The following is a 17,958-nucleotide window of genomic DNA, read 5'->3' as shown; positions in this document are numbered from 1 at the left end:
ACAAATTTAATGGTTTGCTTGCAGTTCGAACTGCAAGAGGGAAACATGTGGCGGATATTTAATTCTCACATCTGAATTCAGAAGCATTAACATAACACCAGAGCTGTTTGCCTGTCTATCAAAGAATAAAATCACGAGTTGGCTAATAAATCTCGAAGAGTCCAGGTCTAATTAATCACAGAGACATGAGTACATCATCCTATTCGAACAAAATACTTGAGGAAATTATTGGGTGGATTCAAGTCAAAATATATCTATTAGCCAGGCAATGACTTGGGCACTTCACCGATGCCTTTGATGGGAAATTCTTTTGAAAATTGGTGTTCTTCTCTGCGGTCACATGTCCTTAACAAATTTAAGAATTTCAAGTCGGTCTATCCGACTATTTGGTCGAAGTTTGTCCATTTAAGATCATTGGTTTTAGTTTTCCATTTTCACAAACCAAGGATACTGGTAGAGTCATTCTGGCCAAGAATGGACAAAGCCAACCCAACGTGTAGCCAGTTGAAACATCCCTACCCTACGTGTACTGTATTTGTTTTATGTCTCGTCCATGTTCATGCTTCTTCAATTGCGATAATGAGACAAAGACAACATTGCTTACAAGGTCACTGTCACTCAACATTTAGAATTCTACACTTTTTGTGCCTTTTTCTCAACTATGGTATCATACTATTATTAGAACACACAAAAAGGACATGAAGAGCTTTCCGATGAGAACCTGGAGGCCTATTTGCAGAATCTGGGGAAAATACCTAAGTGAAAAAAAGGACGCTTGAGCAGCATTTGCAGCTGCTTTAGCAAGGGTTGTTTTTGAGCAACCTGGAGGCCCGTACAAAAGAACCCCCCGTGCAGGAGATATACCCAACTTTGAGAAAGAAGCAGCGTGTTTGATGGGCCATTCAACCGACTGCTGTAGTTTTTTCTGCTTACAATAAATAAGAAGTTGTAATTAATGTGCCATGAAAATAAGCAAGAAAAAAAAATCATGTCATACATACTTTTAAATCTTTAAGTCCTCCAATATCATCCCAAGTCACATTCGGAACTTCAACAGTGATGCCTCTAGTCATACTTGGGCCAACAATAGATCTTGCATGCTTCCAGTCTTCTGTTGTCAGACTGAGAATCTCATTCTCATTTGTACCTGAGCACCTTTGCAATGCAGCCATTGCAGCCTCACGACACAGAGCCTCCAAGTCAGCTCCAACGAACCCATTACAAGATGCAGCTATTGCTAGTAAATCCACTTTTGGATCCAATTGAACCTTCCTTGTGTATAGCTGAACACGGTTTTAGTAAAAGCCATTACAACCACTAATTATTTTCCATCAAGGAATAATAGTTTCATTTAAGACTAGTAGCATAAAAAAATACACTAGACCAAAATGGTGATATCTCAGAGTTTTAACTGAATAAATGACCTTAAAAATGGGCATAGCCAAGATATAACTCACCCTAAGAATTTGATATCGTTCATTCTCAGTTGGGGCTGTTACTTCTATTTCAGCATCAAAACGCCCTGATCTTCTAAGTGCTGGATCGATGGCATCCACTCTTTAACAAAAAAGGCAATGTCAATTATTTTAAACAGCAAGAAAAAGAACTGACAAATAAAATGAAAAAAGAAGAGAGAAAGATTAGCCGGTAAGGCTTCAATTATTTTTCTGCTAAATAATCGATTGAAAAAACCAACAGTGCTGTTAAAATACTTCACCTATGTGATATAACGAGACAGAATGAATTTGGGGGGGGGGAGAGAAAGCTTAAGCATACTATCTCGACAGCTTTACAGCGTACAAGACAAAGAAAAAACACCCAGAATTTTTTGTGCATATTTCAATCAATATAATACCATTTTTGCTCTCACCAGTGCAAAGGTCAGAAATATAAATACAATAGCTTCAATGAATTAACTATTCTAGGTTTTCAGTTANAAAAAACACCCAGAATTTTTTGTGCATATTTCAATCAATATAATAACATTTTTGCTCTCACCAGTGCAAAGGTCAGAAATATAAATACAATAGCTTCAATGAATTAACTATTCTAGGTTTTCAGTTATATATAGCACCCCATATGTCTAAGTATTGCAAACTCCAATGATACGTGTACAAGTTCTTAAAATTTAAAAAGAAAATATAATAGGGAACAAAAATTTAAGCTAAGACTATTTCAACAATTATAGATTTTCTAGTTAAACAATAGAAGATAACCTGATAGTTGGTGCAACTACGAGAACTTGAAGTTCAGACTATTTTAACAATTATAGAATTTTCTAGGTAAACAATGGAAGATAACCTGTTAGTTGATGCAACAATANAAGATAACCTGATAGTTGGTGCAACTACGAGAACTTGAAGTTAAGACTATTTTAACAATTATAGAATTTTCTAGTTAAACAATGGAAGATAACCTGTTAGTTGATGCAACAATAACGACTTGTGGTCTACCAGATGCTGATTGCTTATTGGAGTCCATCAGAATAGAAAGTTGAGTGGTTATACGAACATTTTGCTCTCTCCTGAAAAATTGAACATAACAGAAAAAAGTAATCAACAAGCACTTCCCCCTACTCGATGTGTAGATAGTAAGCAATAATAGCTTTTATATTATCCACTCTTGAAACCGTTTTCGCATAAAAGATAAAAGAAAATAAATTGATAATCTATGTATAGCATGATAGTCGAGAAGATAAGGCATCCTACAAACTAGGTAAAAGTTACCGTTGGAACTCATTCTATAGTACAAACTAGGAGGAGGGGAAAAAGAAGAAAGAAAAACTACGCTCCATTAAAGAATAAACGTTCCTTTGGTCTCTTTGTCTTGGATGCGGTGCAGCTTATGGTGTTTTAAAAGAAGGATGTTCAACAGGTCCTTATCCCCAATTGATGTTCATCGTCCAAGAGAATTAGAGGATCAACATTTCACATCATCCCACGTTGCTCTTTCACTCTAAAGCAATGGAAAAAACTTTTGACCTCCTCAACTTACAATTNCTCTAAAGCAATGGAAAAAACTTTTGACCTCCTCAACTTACAATTCGCATTTCTTGATGGTGTGGAAGCACCTTTAGTCATGTATTTAGATGGATGCTCATTCAAGAAGTAAGACAAAGTACTTTGGAGGAATGCAATTTGCTTAGTTTTGGGAGCTGAGGTAGGAAAGAAAAGGAAGACACGTTCATGATACTTGAGGACTCTAGGATGCATTTATTGGACCTCGTAATGTTTTGGGTTCTTCCAGCAATTTGCTTTCTTATTCTACACTGTAATTACTCAATTTCTATTATAGGTACCAATTGGAGAGGCTTTTGGTGAATCTGGGTACAGTCTAATGAGAATGCTTATAACCCCGCTCCTTTTCTTTGAAATTCTGTTTGATATGAAATAAGATGTCTTAATCATGCCATGGATGATTTAGATTTAAGAAGGTTTCATTGTATTTTTTAAGTTTTAGAGAACTATCTTTAAATTATATGTTACAATAAAAGTTACAACCTTTCAATTAACCATAGGTTATTATAAGATTTATTTTCAAGGCTATAAAATAGTCATTCATGTTATTGCTTTATCATCACATTTTGGAATTGAAAAAAATAGAGTTTCTATTTTAGGTTTGTTGAGAGCTAAACTTTTACTTTACAAATTCTTGTGTTTAGAACTTGCATGCTAGAGTCATTCAAGTGGTATTGATCAAACCTCTTGTGGAGTGATCTGAATCACGAGTGTAGAAACAAGTTTTCTTTACTTTTGATATTGATCATCAATGTGATTCGTTTCAAAATTTTTCCTTGGGTTGATTTTATATCATTTGGTATCAAAGTTTTCCCTTGAGTTGATTTCTTATCATTTGGTATCAGAGTTTTCTTTTAGGTTGATTCCTTATCAAATGATATGGAATCAACCTAAGAGAAAGTTTTGGAACGGATTACCTTGATGATAAAGATTAAGAGTAAAAAAAAACTTGTTTCTAAACTCGTGATTCGAATCACTCCACTAGAAGTTTGATCAATATCATCTGAATGACTCTAGCATACAAGTTCTAAACACAAAAATTTGCAAAGTAAAAGTTTAGCTCTCAACAAAAGCTAAAATTGAAACTCTGTTCTTTTCAATTCCAAAATGTGATGCTAAATCAATAACATGAATGTGATTTATAGCCTTGAAAATAAACCTTATAATAACATATGGTTAATTGAAAGGTTGTGGCCATCACCGACTAAATGTAACTTATAATTTGAAGACAATTATCTAAAACTTAAAAAATACAATAAAACCTTTTTAAATCTAAATAATCCATGGAATGATTAAGACACCATAAAACCTTCCTAAATCTAAATCATCCATGGAATGAAGACAACTTATTCCATATCATAGTTTCTTATCTCAGTATATATATAGATATATAAGAGTTTCAGAATTCAAAGGATGAGATATACACCTACAAAAGTAATGCTTTCAGGCAACTTACATCCGAATGGTTTCGTTGTCACTTACACTCAACTTCTATTTATGCACACCAGTCCCTAAATTATCCTTACTTATCTTTTCTTCAAGAACAGATAGCAACAACAAAACTGCTTATAGAATTCAGGCTAAATTACAAAAAGTACCCCTGAACTTTGCCCCTTAGTTTCAAAAATACCCCTATTATTTCAAAAGTTGTAACATTACCTTTACTTTTCATAAATGTTTTAATACTAAGTAGAAATCTGTTATGATTTTGAATAGAAATTTAGACTTGGAGCAGGTGTGGTGGTGACATGGAATAGGGTGACAGTGTTCTAGTCCTAATGTTTGTCCAATAATCTAATAGACTTCTACCTTCATGGTAGTTTTGAAACATTTACAGGAGATCATTGCAACTTTTGAAAGAACAAGGGTACTTTTTAAACAAAGGGAAAAGTTCAGGGGTATTCTTATAATTTAGCCTAGGTTTTATTCTACTAAGAGAAAGCATAACTTTGTTTCAGAGTTACAATAACGTTATCAGTTTTCATTACCTAGAATCCCGACGTGGACAAAGTGCATCAATTTCATCTATAAAGATAACTGATGGCTTCCCTGATATTGCATGAGATGATGCCTTGGAGAAAGCCTCGCGCAGAACTTTTTCGCTTTCTCCAGCATGTGCTCTGTGAACTGAATGGGGACTGCATAATGCATTGAAAATGATACCGCGGTGACCAAAAAAAGTTTAGGGGGAAAGATACTGCAAACTGTAATACCAGAATTTAACAAATTTAATAATTAAAAGAAAACATTTAATAATCATGAATTTGATTTTCCTTCGATTACTTTGATGCTTCCCTATCCTACAAATTAATAAAGTTAAAAAGCAGCAGAACCTGATAGTGGTTAAATGAGCACCGCATTCCTGAACAATTGCACGTACTAAGCTCGTCTGACAATGAAGAAAAGTTTGTTCCTCAAGCTTAAAACTTATGTATAAAAAATGAACACTTCGAAAACACATGGGATGTTTACATAACAATAATAATAATAAATAAAATTTAAAAGAACCGCCTCACTTTCACCTACTATAAAAGGAATATATCTGGAACAGAATCCAAAACTAATATTTGGCCTACAGCCGAGTCCAGAGATCTCTTGGAGGGAAAATAGGGAGCTAATAGTTTGGTTTCATAGAACCAGAATAAAGAAAGAAAAACGTCATTTTGTTGCTCTGGTAGCTTTAACAGACTGAAAGAAGCTGATATGCAATTGAAAACCTATTCTCTAAACATTTTCAGTTCCCATCAACGTTCAGTAAAGAAAGTAACGTTTATATACAATATGACAAGGAACTTGGAATAGCTTTACACATAAACCAGTCACTAAGGGAAAGTTTTCCAAAATGGATTCAAAATTTTCAAACCAAAATGCTAATAGACGTGAAGATTATTTGGGGGTATGGGATATGAACCTCGAATTGTAGAAAGTTCTAAATGTTATTGAGGAGAGAATATCCAATTAATTTTCAGAACCAAAAAAGATAGTTGCATAACAAAACAACGTACAGCAAGTTTAGATTGAATGTTACCTTGCCAGTGCCAGGGGGTCCGTATAGAAGCAATCCTCGAGGCCACTGTTAAGCATCATGGTAAAATTTACGATTAAACTAACCAGAAATCGAGTTAATGGAGAAATAATGAAAGACATAGAAAGAAATTGTCTTACTCTTAGACCAATTTTTTGAGCTTCCTGGGAGAATAGTAGTGGGAAAATGATCAGTTCTCTCAGTGCTTTAAGGGCATCGGAGTTTCCAGCAATCTCTTCCTCAGCTCTCCACTGGTGTTCGCTACGATTACCACTCCTACAGCTCTGATCCTCCATGTAAAAGCACTAAGAATTAATCTCTAAATCCGTATTCGAACTCGGAAGTGAAATTCTTCTCAGAACCAAAACGAAAAGAGCAAAACAGCCAACTACACGTTTAAACTGGATTCTATTCCAGCGCGATCATTTGCCGTTTCTTCATTCCATTGCCGTTCCCCCAGTTCCACATGCTGCCGAAAATTTCCTTCACACAGAGCCAGCACTGCTGCGCGCTTCTGTATTCCTTCTGTTTTTCTACGGAAGCAAGTGGATTATAAGCGAGTAATAATCTACCAAACTATCTAAATTTCATGTTAACCAAACAGACAAGATTCAGGAGATAAAAGAATTAGAGTACCTTCAGATTTTTGGAAGGAAGAGAGGGTGGATGTGCTGCAATGTTAAGGAAAGATGGTGAGAGTGAGCAGAAGGAATTTAATATTGAGAGAGTTGCTTCCGTCGGGGGTGCTGTATAAGGTTCGACGGCTAGCTGCCAGCTGAAGTTCCCGCCAACGGGGCCCAGCTGCTGGGGAGCAAAACGAAGAAAAAAGTTCCAGAAAATGAAAAATAATAGTAAGAAGAAGAAGAATAAGACGTAAAAGAGGGAGAAGGAGCTGCGGAAGACAGAATGTGCACCTTAGCGACGAGCAGGAGAATGCTGTGGGCAGGCGCACCGGCGCGGTTGCAGCAGAGAGGGAGATAGGGAGAGAAGGAAGAAACGGGCTTAGGAGGGCGTGCCGGCGAGGGTTCGGGTTGTAGAAGGGAGGGAGATATGGAGAAGAAGGAAAAGGGGAAAACAAAATGGTGCAGATTGCAGTGTGGCCGGCGGCCCGGCAATGGGAACGGAGGGAGGGAGGGAGAAGGAAGGGTAGGAAGGAGGGTGGGATTTAGGGTCTTGTTTTTTATTCTTTTTCTTATATTTGAAGAGCACTATTTTGGTATCTAATTTTAAAAACAAAATTTTGTGTTAAATCTTCCTCAAATTTGAATTTTTTAAAAAAAAATTAATTACAATGTTGAATGTAAATTTAATTTTTATGTCCAATTTTAATGTTGTCTGATAAATTTATAGATTTAAGAAAGGTATAAATTTTAATGTTAATCTAATGAAAAATGAAAAAAAAAAAATTAATTTTTTTAGTTTATATAAATATTTAAAAACCTCTCTTAATTTATTAATATAAAGATGTTTTCTTATTTAATTATTGTCTTAAATATATTTGTAAATATAAAGACAATGTACATAATTAATAATTTAATTTTGTATACATGAAGAGATAAAAAGGCCAAACTCTTTATCTTCAATATACATATTTATTATAGAAGACTGTCTAGACCCATTGTAACCATCAAAAGCCACCACAAGCATATGGTCCTTTTTAGACTTTCACTGTATTGTCTTTTTTAGCTTTCCCTCAATGTTTTAAAACGCAAAGATATTTCCACAATTTAGATATAGTATTAAAGCTAGACATCGAGAGATGTGCTAACAAGGACAATGGACTCATAAAGGGGTGAATTGTGAGATCTCACATCGGCTGAAGAGGGAAACAAAACATTCTTTAAAAGCGTGTGAAAACCTCTTCCTAACAAACATTTTAAAACCTTGAGAGAAAACTCGAAAGAAAAAATTCAAAGAGAAGAATGTCTGAGCTTGAATTGTTACATTAAAATCGCACCCTAATAAAAAATCACACCTTGTTAGAGGAGAGAAATAGAGGGTTTTCCATATTTCTCCAATGAAATGGAGAAAAAGTGCAGTTATCATCACAATAAACCACAAGGATTTATCCATCCCTTCTTCCACAATATATATCTGTGTTCATCTTCTACAGTAAACATTCAACTCAGTCAAATGACTACATCAATCTAAAACAGCAGCTTAATTCTACTCAAAATCCAAACACTATTTGGGATAGATTAGATGCAATTATGACCACAAATATACTGTGTATTAAAGAGGTGTTGCTTCAAAGTGTGAAGCCAAAAATTTCAGCAAACTCTTCCATTTTAACTTTCTAATTGAGATAGCAAATTAGAGAAAACAGGGCAATTGCCCATTTCTTCCCTTTTAGCTCTGACCAGAATAACGAGTCTGGGTTCTCTTCAACTTATCCCGTATAGATAAAGCTCAGCTGCTCGTATTCTACTGCCTTGAGCCAGAGGATGAGTCTACTGAAGAACAGAATGCTTGTTGAACTTCACACTTCCTGCTGAGGCCTGATTAGCAGCCCGGTTGCTTCCGAAGTTCTTGCGGTTTGATTNTTTCAGCAAACTCTTCCATTTTAACTTTCTAATTGAGATAGCAAATTAGAGAAAACAGGGCAATTGCCCATTTCTTCCCTTTTAGCTCTGACCAGAATAACGAGTCTGGGTTCTCTTCAACTTATCCCGTATAGATAAAGCTCAGCTGCTCGTATTCTACTGCCTTGAGCCAGAGGATGAGTCTACTGAAGAACAGAATGCTTGTTGAATTTCACACTTCCTGCTGAGGCCTGATTAGCAGCCCGGTTGCTTCCGAAGTTCTTGCGGTTTGATTCCCTCGCAATCCTTGAGCCAAACTAGATGATCAACTGTGCGTTAGGATTATGCAAGCACATAAAGAAAGAACAAGATATATTTTAGATGGATCCATCACAGTAGAATTCATCTTGTATGATATAACATCCCTTGGCTTCAAGTTAAACTACACAAAATCGAGTTATATCGAGTCTCCTTTCGGTATACTAATTGTGTCACATGGTTTCCACTTGCAGACCAACCAGTTAATCAGATATTTGCATTTTTAATTGAAGTTGGCAGTGTGACTAAAGGGAAGATGCATACCTGTATTGCTCTTTTAGGTAGAGCCCCTGCTTCGTGCAGACCGAGTAATTTCGCAACCTTCAAAAAGATAACGAGGAATGCTAGATACGTCACTATTTAGGTAAATCTGTGTCGAGTAACTAAACTTTCATTCTAAGGCGACAGAATGTCAGTTGCTTATCTGACCTGCCCTTTCATTGTTCATCTAATTCCTTCAACGGCGCTATTCGATGAGCACTAAACTCTTTTCAACAGTACAATATTTGCAAAGCGGAAAAATATCATAGGAGAAATAAATTTAATCGAGGGAAAAGTAGCACAAACCTCCCTAAGTATCTTCTTATCACCGGTTCCAGCAGGTTTCTCGAGGTCGGTAACCTCCCATAGAGGAAATGCTAGCAATGTATGTATAACGTCTTCATCCAGAAAGGGAAATCTAGCCTATGAAAAGGAGTGAAAACTTGATTAAATGAGAAAAAGACGAGAAAACATAGTAACGTTTCGGTATATACGATCTCTAGGAAATACCTCCTTCCCATTATCTGCAATACATCTGTCATCTCTCCCAAGATTTCTCTTCCAGATTCTCTGAATATCCAACTTCATTTCCTCATTTAAAAGATGCCAGCTGAAGGGAACATTGCACGACACTAAAATTAGGACGAATTTTTTCATCTCGCATTTACCAAACTGAGCTTTTACAGATGTGTACCAAAAAAGAAAAAACCTTTTACTAATGTCCGTGTCCTTTAACTTTATGCACTAGCATACCTACAGGAATATCTTCTATGGTGAGTAGACACCCTCCCTAATATACAAGTTTTTCTTTTCAATATGAATATAAAAAAATGGTAAAAAGTAATAAAGGTTATGCAATGAACATCCAATGGTTATGTTCTTGAAATTTTAGAAGCAGAAAATATTATGTATGAAATGATGTCAACAGTTCACTCCTACTGTCTTACCCCCCTTGTCTATATTTTGTTCGATGCCTACCATAACCAGCACATTGCTCATCGGCACCAGAACCAACAAGGAGAATCTTGGCCTGAGACTTATATTTTACACGTCGATGAAACTTATCATCCTTGTCGATTGATTCATAAATCCAACCATCGCCACCAGAGGCCAGCCACAAAGCTATTCCAATATTCAGGTCCTGCAATTAAATAAAATTTAACACAAAACAGGACAATCAATGACATCCCACTGGCAAGTTCAAAACCCGTTGAAGTTATCTACTTAAACACTAAACTATATTATCCACAACAAAAGTAGGGTACCATGTATGTATTTGCAGGATTTATTAGAGACATGACATGCTTGGTTTCGGAGGTCAAATTTGACAAATCAGCATCAATCTCAACCAGCTTCCACCTAAACATTTAAATATCAGACCGCCAGCACAGTAACCAAAGAATATGACAATGAAATAACAATCTAGTTTCTACTATCTTCTCCCAAAGATGATAAAACAGACCTATCACAAAATATATAACATATGTATGCATCCTACACATTTTATTTTTGTTTTGATTCTTACTTCATGACATCACCTGACAAAACTTAGCTAAACTACAACGGTCGAGCTTAATGTATGCTATTTTAATTTCTGTTTCCCGATTCTTATTTTGTTCTTTATGCTAAAACGAACTAAAAATATCCACATGTTCGGCATAAAAGAATTAACCACCAAAACGGTCAATGCAAAACTCAAAATAGGGCTAAATGGTCATGCCTTCTTAGAGGGGCAATTCTTGTCAGTTCCTGAACTCCAGCCTTCGCTGAGATTCGATCAGGCGCGGAACATCCATCAAAGCTGACATTAAGAAGATCTATCACATCTGTACAGAAGATGAGACCAATTGATCGGTTAACTGGAGCTAGGAAATTAAAGTTACATCACTTGATTGAATATCTCAGCCCTACACATCAAGTGCAATAAAAGAATAAGATCGACATCACTATTCAATATCAATCCTGAACGCCTAGAGATTGAAAATTGATGTTTAGGAGAATTAACAAACACTTACAACAGGCATCAAGGCACTCGTCCAGTAATGCTGCTAGTATCATAGAATCCAATCCACCGGAAAAAAGAATGGCCACAGGACCAAGTTCTGCTTTTCTGGAAGCAGATGTTGTACCCTATGCATTCACAATTAAATCATAGCATTCATTATTAGCCTCATAACTTATTCATTCACAATTAACTTGTTCCCTATGCATTCACAATTAACTTGTTGTACCCTATGCATTCACAGTTGTACCCTATGCATTAACAATTAACTTGTTCTGAACTATGAAATACATGCATAGCCTCTTAANGAAGCAGATGTTGTACCCTATGCATTCACAATTAAATCATAGCATTCATTATTAGCCTCATAACTTATTCATTCACAATTAACTTGTTCCCTATGCATTCACAATTAACTTGTTGTACCCTATGCATTCACAGTTGTACCCTATGCATTAACAATTAACTTGTTCTGAACTATGAAATACATGCATAGCCTCTTAACTTATGATGATTTCCACGACTAAATAGAAGAGAAAAAGAAAACAATTCCAATGGTAAATTAAATCATATTATTACCAAAGTCTTCAATTAAAAAAATTTAGAATTTCAAGTGCTTTTTTTCCTTAAAAAAAAAAAAAAAAAAGGATCTGCAAACCCATGTTTGTGCACTATGCAAAAATTTATGGTAAAACAAAATAGTTCAAAGTAAGCACGTCATCAGAAGTACTAACTCAGTACCAATAGAAAAGCCTCAAAAATAAACCTGGAAAATTGTATAAAGTGAAGTACGCCTGATAAGAGACTTCCTTAGAGCATCCAGCAGAATCTCCGCAGGTGTTGAAACAGGAGCTTGGATACCCTCTATTCATTCAACAAAAGCAACATCAACCGTCGTCAAGAAATCAAATTCTTCAACAAAACCAGACGTATTTTTCATTGACAAGGTGGAAGTGGCAGCACACACTACCATAGAATTGGAACTTTGGTATCTAAGTTTTGGCACCACAATGAAGAGGAATAATAGATACCTGATACTGATTGCAAGTTATGCAAACATGCTGAATTACTTTCATGCTGTGACAAAAGATCCTCGTGATATGAAGAGGAGATGTCTCCAGGTTTAGGTACTATACAAGTTCTCTTCCACTCGACAAGTTCTTTCAGTGACTCATTGGTCCATTCATGCCTTTTGACTTCACCAACCAGGCAACCGTCCGTGCTCCGAGCATCAAAAGAGATGCTGTAAATCCCACATGGAAGTTCTTCCCAGAAGCTCACTTCACAAGTACCATTATCATTGTCATGTCCTGCAGTTAGCAACTTAGTATAATATCACAAGCACAAGAAGTAATTGTTAATAGACAATAAACTGATAACAAAACACCAACAGAAGATCCGTGAAGTGTTAAAAGCTCAGTATACCAGAGTCGTGAAACATGGAGGAAGCTGGTGATACAGAAGACAAAAGAAACCGAGAATCCTCCACGGTTGGCCAGTGAACAAGAAGACTTCGCCTACCAAAGGCATCCCTACCAAACCACAAAGTTTTTGCACTATCCTAAATATGATAAATTTTGTTAAAAGTTAATAACAAGAAACAAAAGGCTACATGGCGCGCGGGGCCAATAAACATAACATGGAAACTTACCGCGAAGTAGATGATTGCCCATGGCCCTTGAATGTTTGAAAGAACGTCTACAATAGTGCTTTCTCTCTTACATTCCCCTACACATGTGCTCGTATCTAAACTAACATTACTTGCGCAACAATTCCCAAGAGCTTGCATAAGAGCTTCAGCATCATTTTGATGATACTCAACGTGTATTCCTCCAAATATTTCACCTTTTGAAAAGAAAATGACATGAAAGAAATTTAATATAGTTCCTTATATTTAGTTTGAACATAATTAGTGATCAATATTATGCCAAATTCAAAAAGTACATTTAATTTAATGAACAAATAAGAAGAACGCCAAATTTAAAACTTGAGTATATAAATTTCTGTATTTAGTTTACCATTGTAAACAAGAACATTGCGGGAAGCATCCATCAGTGGCTGAACAATAGGGTTAAGCCCTCTAAGCTGTAATGTAGCCCCCAGAAAATAAAACTGCGCACCAGAGATGAGACTACTACAACTGTCATGTGAATGGAGAATCCTTCCATTTTCCATCTCGTGTTGATCATTTTGATTTTGAAATGCAACTCCACAATCAACCCTCTCAACGAAACACTCAAACTGCTGCACTTCACCAGGATTAGAACATATTGAGGAAATAAAAACCTTCACTCCGCCTAAGCTATCGGGGCCCCTTCTCCGCAATGCCGCTTTAAGATCATCTATCGAAAACTCGAGCTGGAGCAAGAAAACGCAACTAAAATCAATCCAGAATCACAAAGAAAGTGTTAAGAGACAAATTTGAATTCGCGCCACAGCAATATATCCAAATTATAACGAATGAGAAGAAAACAGCGAGACCAAGAATATTTACATCCTCGTGCACTGGATGAGGAGACGAAGCTCTGGCGTCTACATGTAGAGACGATAAATCAAGGCGACAGCCTGAAACGACCAAAGCGATTCCACACATTGCCGCCGCCCCCGCACAGCGAGGGCGGGTTCTGTCGCAGTTCTAAGGAAAATAGAAGTAGAAACCATAAATTTAACTCTTTATAAAATGTTTATACAAAAGCGTAACAACAAACGCTTCCGTAGCATAGTGGTAGTGCGTTCGCTTCGTAAGCGAAAGGTCGCGAGTTCGATCCTCGCCGGGAGCTTTTTTTTATTTATAATTTTTCACAACCAATTTTCCATTGTAATTTCATATAATAATATTAAGAGAGGATATAAAATCAAAACAAATTAATTAGTTTAAATCATGTCTATAAAAGCGATTTTATTTAAATAATAAATCAATAAATAGTGAAATTTATCTCATAATTACTTTAATGGAAAGAAGTTAAATTTATAATTTAAATAAACTTTATAATAAAGCAAAAAATATATTTGGCACGATTTTCCTGTCTCATAAAAGAAGGAAAGATTATTCTGATGATAAGACTACAAAAATAGTGAAAACTCGAGGAATCAAAAAAGGCAAAATAATAATAAATAAATAAAATTAAAAAAATAAATAATAATAAATAAAATTAATTAAACTAATTGTTTTCCGACAGAAGGACATGCTTAGTGTCAGCAAGTTGGCAAGGAACAGCCGAGCCGTCGCATTCAACAAGTTGATTATTGACACGCTCTAAAGTATTTCCCAACCTCACCCACTTCGACACGTGTCCATTCACCCAACATTACCCGCGGGCCCCACTCTCCCAACTTGGCAATTTAATATTAATTTTTTTAAAAATAAATAACCTTGCAACTTGCCTCACGTGGGTCCCTGTTTTTCCGAATCTCCTCGCCGATCCATCGCTTGATTTCTCGTTGACTTCTAGCGGGTTTTATTTGACCGCGTGGAAAAGGATAGAGAGAGCCGAGGAAAAAAAACCAAACACCGTTTCGTCGCCCATATCCATATGCCCACGTGTCGAACAGTCAAGACGTTTAGCTTTGACCTATACGTGGAATTTATGATTATTCGCTATATTTTTGACACGTGTCTTTAAATGAAAAATTGTTGGTAGGCACGCCAAAAGGACGAAAGCGGAGTTTTTTTAAAAAAGATGAAGAAATTTTGTGTCAGGTCGGACACGTGTCCATCTACTACGACTTAGGATGCCACTTGTCCCCGCAGGCATTTTTCTCCCTGGAGGGTATTTTCGGTACAACATTTTTATTTTTTTTTATTTTATCTTTTTTTCCAAAAAAAAAATTAAAAAAATTAAAAAAAAATAAAATTTTCATGGGGGGAGGAGAGAAAAAGTTCCTCCTTTTTCCTCTCTCCGCTTCTCTGTTTCCTTCAATTTCTCTTTCACTCGTCAATTATTTTTGCGCTCTCTTTCTTTAATTTTTTTTCTCCTTCTTTCCTTTGCTGTTCCACTTTGTTGGAGATCTTTTACAACACTGTTCATATTTTGATTTCCCTCCAGATTTTTTTTATTTTTATTTCAACTACTTGAGGAATCATTGTTGGAATGGAAAGCTTTTTCATCTTCTTTCTCTCATTTTTTATATGGAAATGTGATCTGAGATCATATTTTGATGTGTTTCTTCTGCTAGTTTGAGTATTGGGTTTTGTTTTTGATTCATCATATCTTGCTTTATTCTTTATGGGTTTAGCTAATAAACAAGATCGTGATGGTTTATGAACATTTTGGGTTGCTCTGTTTTGAATTGAACGATGGGGGAAGCCAACGAAGGAGGAAGTAGAGGAATGGAGAAGGTTCCTCTGCAAACTGAGAAGTACCCAACAGATCTGTTGCAGAGATTTTTGTGTAGAAATTCACATCAGCCCCAAATTGGGGCGTTTAATGAAGAGGGTGATGCAGAGGAGATTGAGCTGAATCTTGGGCTTTCACTTGGGGGTCGATTTGGGGTTGACAAGAATTCCAAGATGCTTGTTCGGTCGTCGTCTATTGCTGGGACGATGCGTTTGAGGGACGACGAGGCATCGACTCCGATGGCGGTATCGTACCCGGGTCTTATTCGGACGTCGTCTCTTCCACCGGAGACGGAAGAGGAGTGGAGGAAGAGGAAGGAATTGCAGACGTTGAGGCGAATGGAGGCGAAGAGGAGGAGGTTTGAGAAGCAGAGGAATAAGGATGGAATTGGGATGGGGAGTGGTGGGTGTTTTGATGAAGAGAGGCGTGAAATTGGAGGCCTTGCTGGATTGAATTTGAGAGAGAAAAGGGCTGGTTCGGGTGTTTTGACAACAGTGGCGCCGCCGTTCGGGTCGACAACGTGGGCGGCGGGTGCTCGACAGGCTGTTATCGGCGGAATTGTGGATGAAGTTGTCAAAGGGAAAGGTGGTTGTACATCGGGCGGTGGTGGCGGCGGCAGCAGAGGTTTACCGGGGCTCGGACAGCCTGGTTCTCAGTGCTCCGCCGAATCACAGGGCGGAAGCTCATCGGGGATGTCGGAATTGGACAGCAAACACATCCAAGGTAGCTCATTCTTCACCTTCTAATGTTACTATTTATTTGAAAATGTTGGCATAGTTCATGATAGAACTCCATTTCTTAGCTTGCAATTCATGATCTGAAAGGTACTTTTAAATCAAAGGCATAGGCAAAATAAAGCACCCAAGCTCATATATGGCGCATTGGAACTGTCTGGCCATTGCTTTTTTTTTTTTTCTCAGCGCCTAAGCTATGTAATATGCACAAGTAGTTAGTTGATAACTTTAGCTAGAGCTTCTGACTTAGGTTTGACCAACAGTTTTGAATCAAATTGATATACGGTGACGCCTAGATGGAGCGATCGGCGTCGAATTTGAATCGCTCGTTCTGTTTTAGCCAAAAGCAGGAGTGATAAGGATGTCCTATATAGTAAATATTGAAATGTGACAAATGGACTAAGATTAGGTGGTACAGTAAACATTACAGCAATATTGGCCTATTTTGCAAGAAAGTAAGAGATCATTTAAGCATATCAAGTTCTGTATTCCTGAACAATGAAACTCTCTCCTTCCACCAATACTGTTCAAGTCTTGTTCGTAAGGCAGTTCATGAGATTGTATTTGACTTAGCGAGCAGAGAACGAAGTATTCTTTATAAAAGTGTAGAAATCTCTCCCCAACAGACACATAAAACCTTGAGGGGAATCCCAGAAGAGAAAGCCCAAAGAAAACTAACTACTAGTGATGGGCTTAGGCTTGGGCTGCTACAAAACTTCTTTACGGGGTCACCAAGGTTACTGTTTACGAGTTTATTGCAATAAAACAGAATTGTAGCATTGTCGATGTGTATATATGACGATTCGGGCCTTGTTTACTTGGTGTCTAAGATTTGATTAGTTTCAAATAATAGGAAAACAACGTTATTCGTTGGGTTTTTGGATAATATCTTTGAAGGCCATTGTGAGTGAAGTTGGATCGCTTACAATAAAGTTGGCCATTGTCCTCCTTTTATCAGTAATATGTTTTAGGTTTGCTTAAATTCAAGTTTGTTCAGGATAGTTAAGTTTTCAATGCTATTCAGAGCGAATACATTCTGAAGGGATTATTTGCATTATTTGTAAAGTGCTGTTCATCTTCTTGCAGGATCAAGCAGTTACAGCGAAGCAAGAAGCTCCTCGCAAGAGCAAGGCAACCAAGAGGCTGGAGGTTCTTCAGGATCGAAGACGTGTGAGAATCCATCGGGCAGTTCCAAAGCAGAGACGAAAAATCCATCAAAGAAGCCCGATTTGGGCGAGAACAGGGGGAGAGAAACGGGGACGTCGTCGATGGAAGACATGCCTTGTGTGTTCACAATAGGGGATGGGCCTGATGGGAGAAGGGTGGAAGGGATTCTTTACAAGTATGGGAAAGGGGAGGAAGTGAGGATAATGTGTGTATGCCATGGGAAGTTTCTGTCGCCAGCAGAGTTTGTGAAGCATGCTGGTGGGAAAAATGTGGCTCACCCACTAAGACATATAGTTGTCAATCCCAATTCTGGTTCTTTTTCGTGATGGTGTGTGGCCACCATCCTTGTCGGTCAACCCCATCAAACATTTGGGGAGCTTTCAAATAGGAACACATAGAGAACTTAGTGTTTTTAAGTAAAGAGATCCTTTGTTAAATACCTTCATTATCTTCTTTACCTTGTAGAGTGAGTCATGTCTTGAAAGAGATTTTTGAATGGCTCTCAGCTGGAGATTTTATGGATCAAAACCATAACTTAAACTGCTAGGAATGAGTTTGTTTGTGTGAAGCCCTCC

The 17,958-nt window shown here is 37.0% G+C and overlaps 3 protein-coding genes and 1 non-coding gene across 8 annotated transcripts; 2 read left to right on the top strand and 2 right to left on the bottom strand.

The window, feature by feature from the left end:
- Positions 1-8: 8 nt before the first annotated feature.
- LOC111793406 (cell division control protein 48 homolog B-like) lies at positions 9-7,212 on the bottom strand. The gene is made up of 10 exons (XM_023675263.1): positions 6,957-7,212; positions 6,679-6,846; positions 6,183-6,575; positions 6,046-6,090; positions 5,351-5,406; positions 5,006-5,155; positions 2,417-2,524; positions 1,458-1,557; positions 1,002-1,283; positions 9-925 (listed from the first exon to the last, which is right to left on the bottom strand). Exons 3-10 carry the CDS (start codon positions 6,336-6,338, stop codon positions 668-670), a joined length of 1,155 nt encoding a protein of 384 aa, XP_023531031.1. The 5' UTR covers positions 6,339-6,575; positions 6,679-6,846; positions 6,957-7,212; the 3' UTR covers positions 9-667.
- An 869-nt stretch (positions 7,213-8,081) lies between these two features.
- On the bottom strand, positions 8,082-13,766 carry LOC111793362 (asparagine synthetase domain-containing protein 1). Of its 5 annotated transcripts, XM_023675208.1 has the most exons (15): positions 13,640-13,766; positions 13,164-13,503; positions 12,797-12,990; positions 12,571-12,706; positions 12,177-12,455; positions 11,912-12,009; positions 11,159-11,273; positions 10,864-10,969; positions 10,409-10,502; positions 10,091-10,284; positions 9,654-9,753; positions 9,450-9,566; positions 9,147-9,203; positions 8,806-8,881; positions 8,082-8,530 (listed from the first exon to the last, which is right to left on the bottom strand). In XM_023675208.1, exons 1-15 carry the CDS (start codon positions 13,736-13,738, stop codon positions 8,493-8,495), a joined length of 2,043 nt encoding a protein of 680 aa, XP_023530976.1. In that variant the 5' UTR covers positions 13,739-13,766; the 3' UTR covers positions 8,082-8,492. The 5 variants fall into 5 exon arrangements, 4 of the variants coding, with proteins under 4 accessions (XP_023530976.1, XP_023530988.1, XP_023530995.1 ...); XR_002814930.1 differs by lacking the exon at positions 8,082-8,530 and having other exon boundaries at positions 8,592-8,881; positions 10,122-10,284; XM_023675220.1 differs by lacking the exons at positions 8,082-8,530; positions 8,806-8,881; positions 9,147-9,203; positions 9,450-9,566 and adding an exon at positions 9,853-9,896 and having other exon boundaries at positions 9,662-9,753.
- An 87-nt stretch (positions 13,767-13,853) lies between these two features.
- Positions 13,854-13,925, top strand: TRNAT-CGU. Its single transcript has one exon. It is a non-coding gene; the product is annotated as a tRNA-Thr (tRNA).
- Positions 13,926-15,027: 1,102 nt separating this feature from the next.
- On the top strand, positions 15,028-17,820 carry LOC111793351 (ninja-family protein AFP3-like). Its single transcript, XM_023675198.1, has 2 exons — positions 15,028-16,205; positions 17,303-17,820. Exons 1-2 carry the CDS (start codon positions 15,443-15,445, stop codon positions 17,707-17,709), a joined length of 1,170 nt encoding a protein of 389 aa, XP_023530966.1. The 5' UTR covers positions 15,028-15,442; the 3' UTR covers positions 17,710-17,820.
- The last annotated feature ends 138 nt before the right edge of the window (positions 17,821-17,958 follow it).

The sequence above is a fragment of the Cucurbita pepo genome, chromosome LG01 (assembly GCF_002806865.2).
Source record: "Cucurbita pepo subsp. pepo cultivar mu-cu-16 chromosome LG01, ASM280686v2, whole genome shotgun sequence".
Lineage (NCBI taxonomy): Eukaryota > Viridiplantae > Streptophyta > Magnoliopsida > Cucurbitales > Cucurbitaceae > Cucurbita > Cucurbita pepo.
Note: the sequence above shows the minus strand (reverse complement) of the source record. Positions and strands in the feature narration are given on the sequence as shown.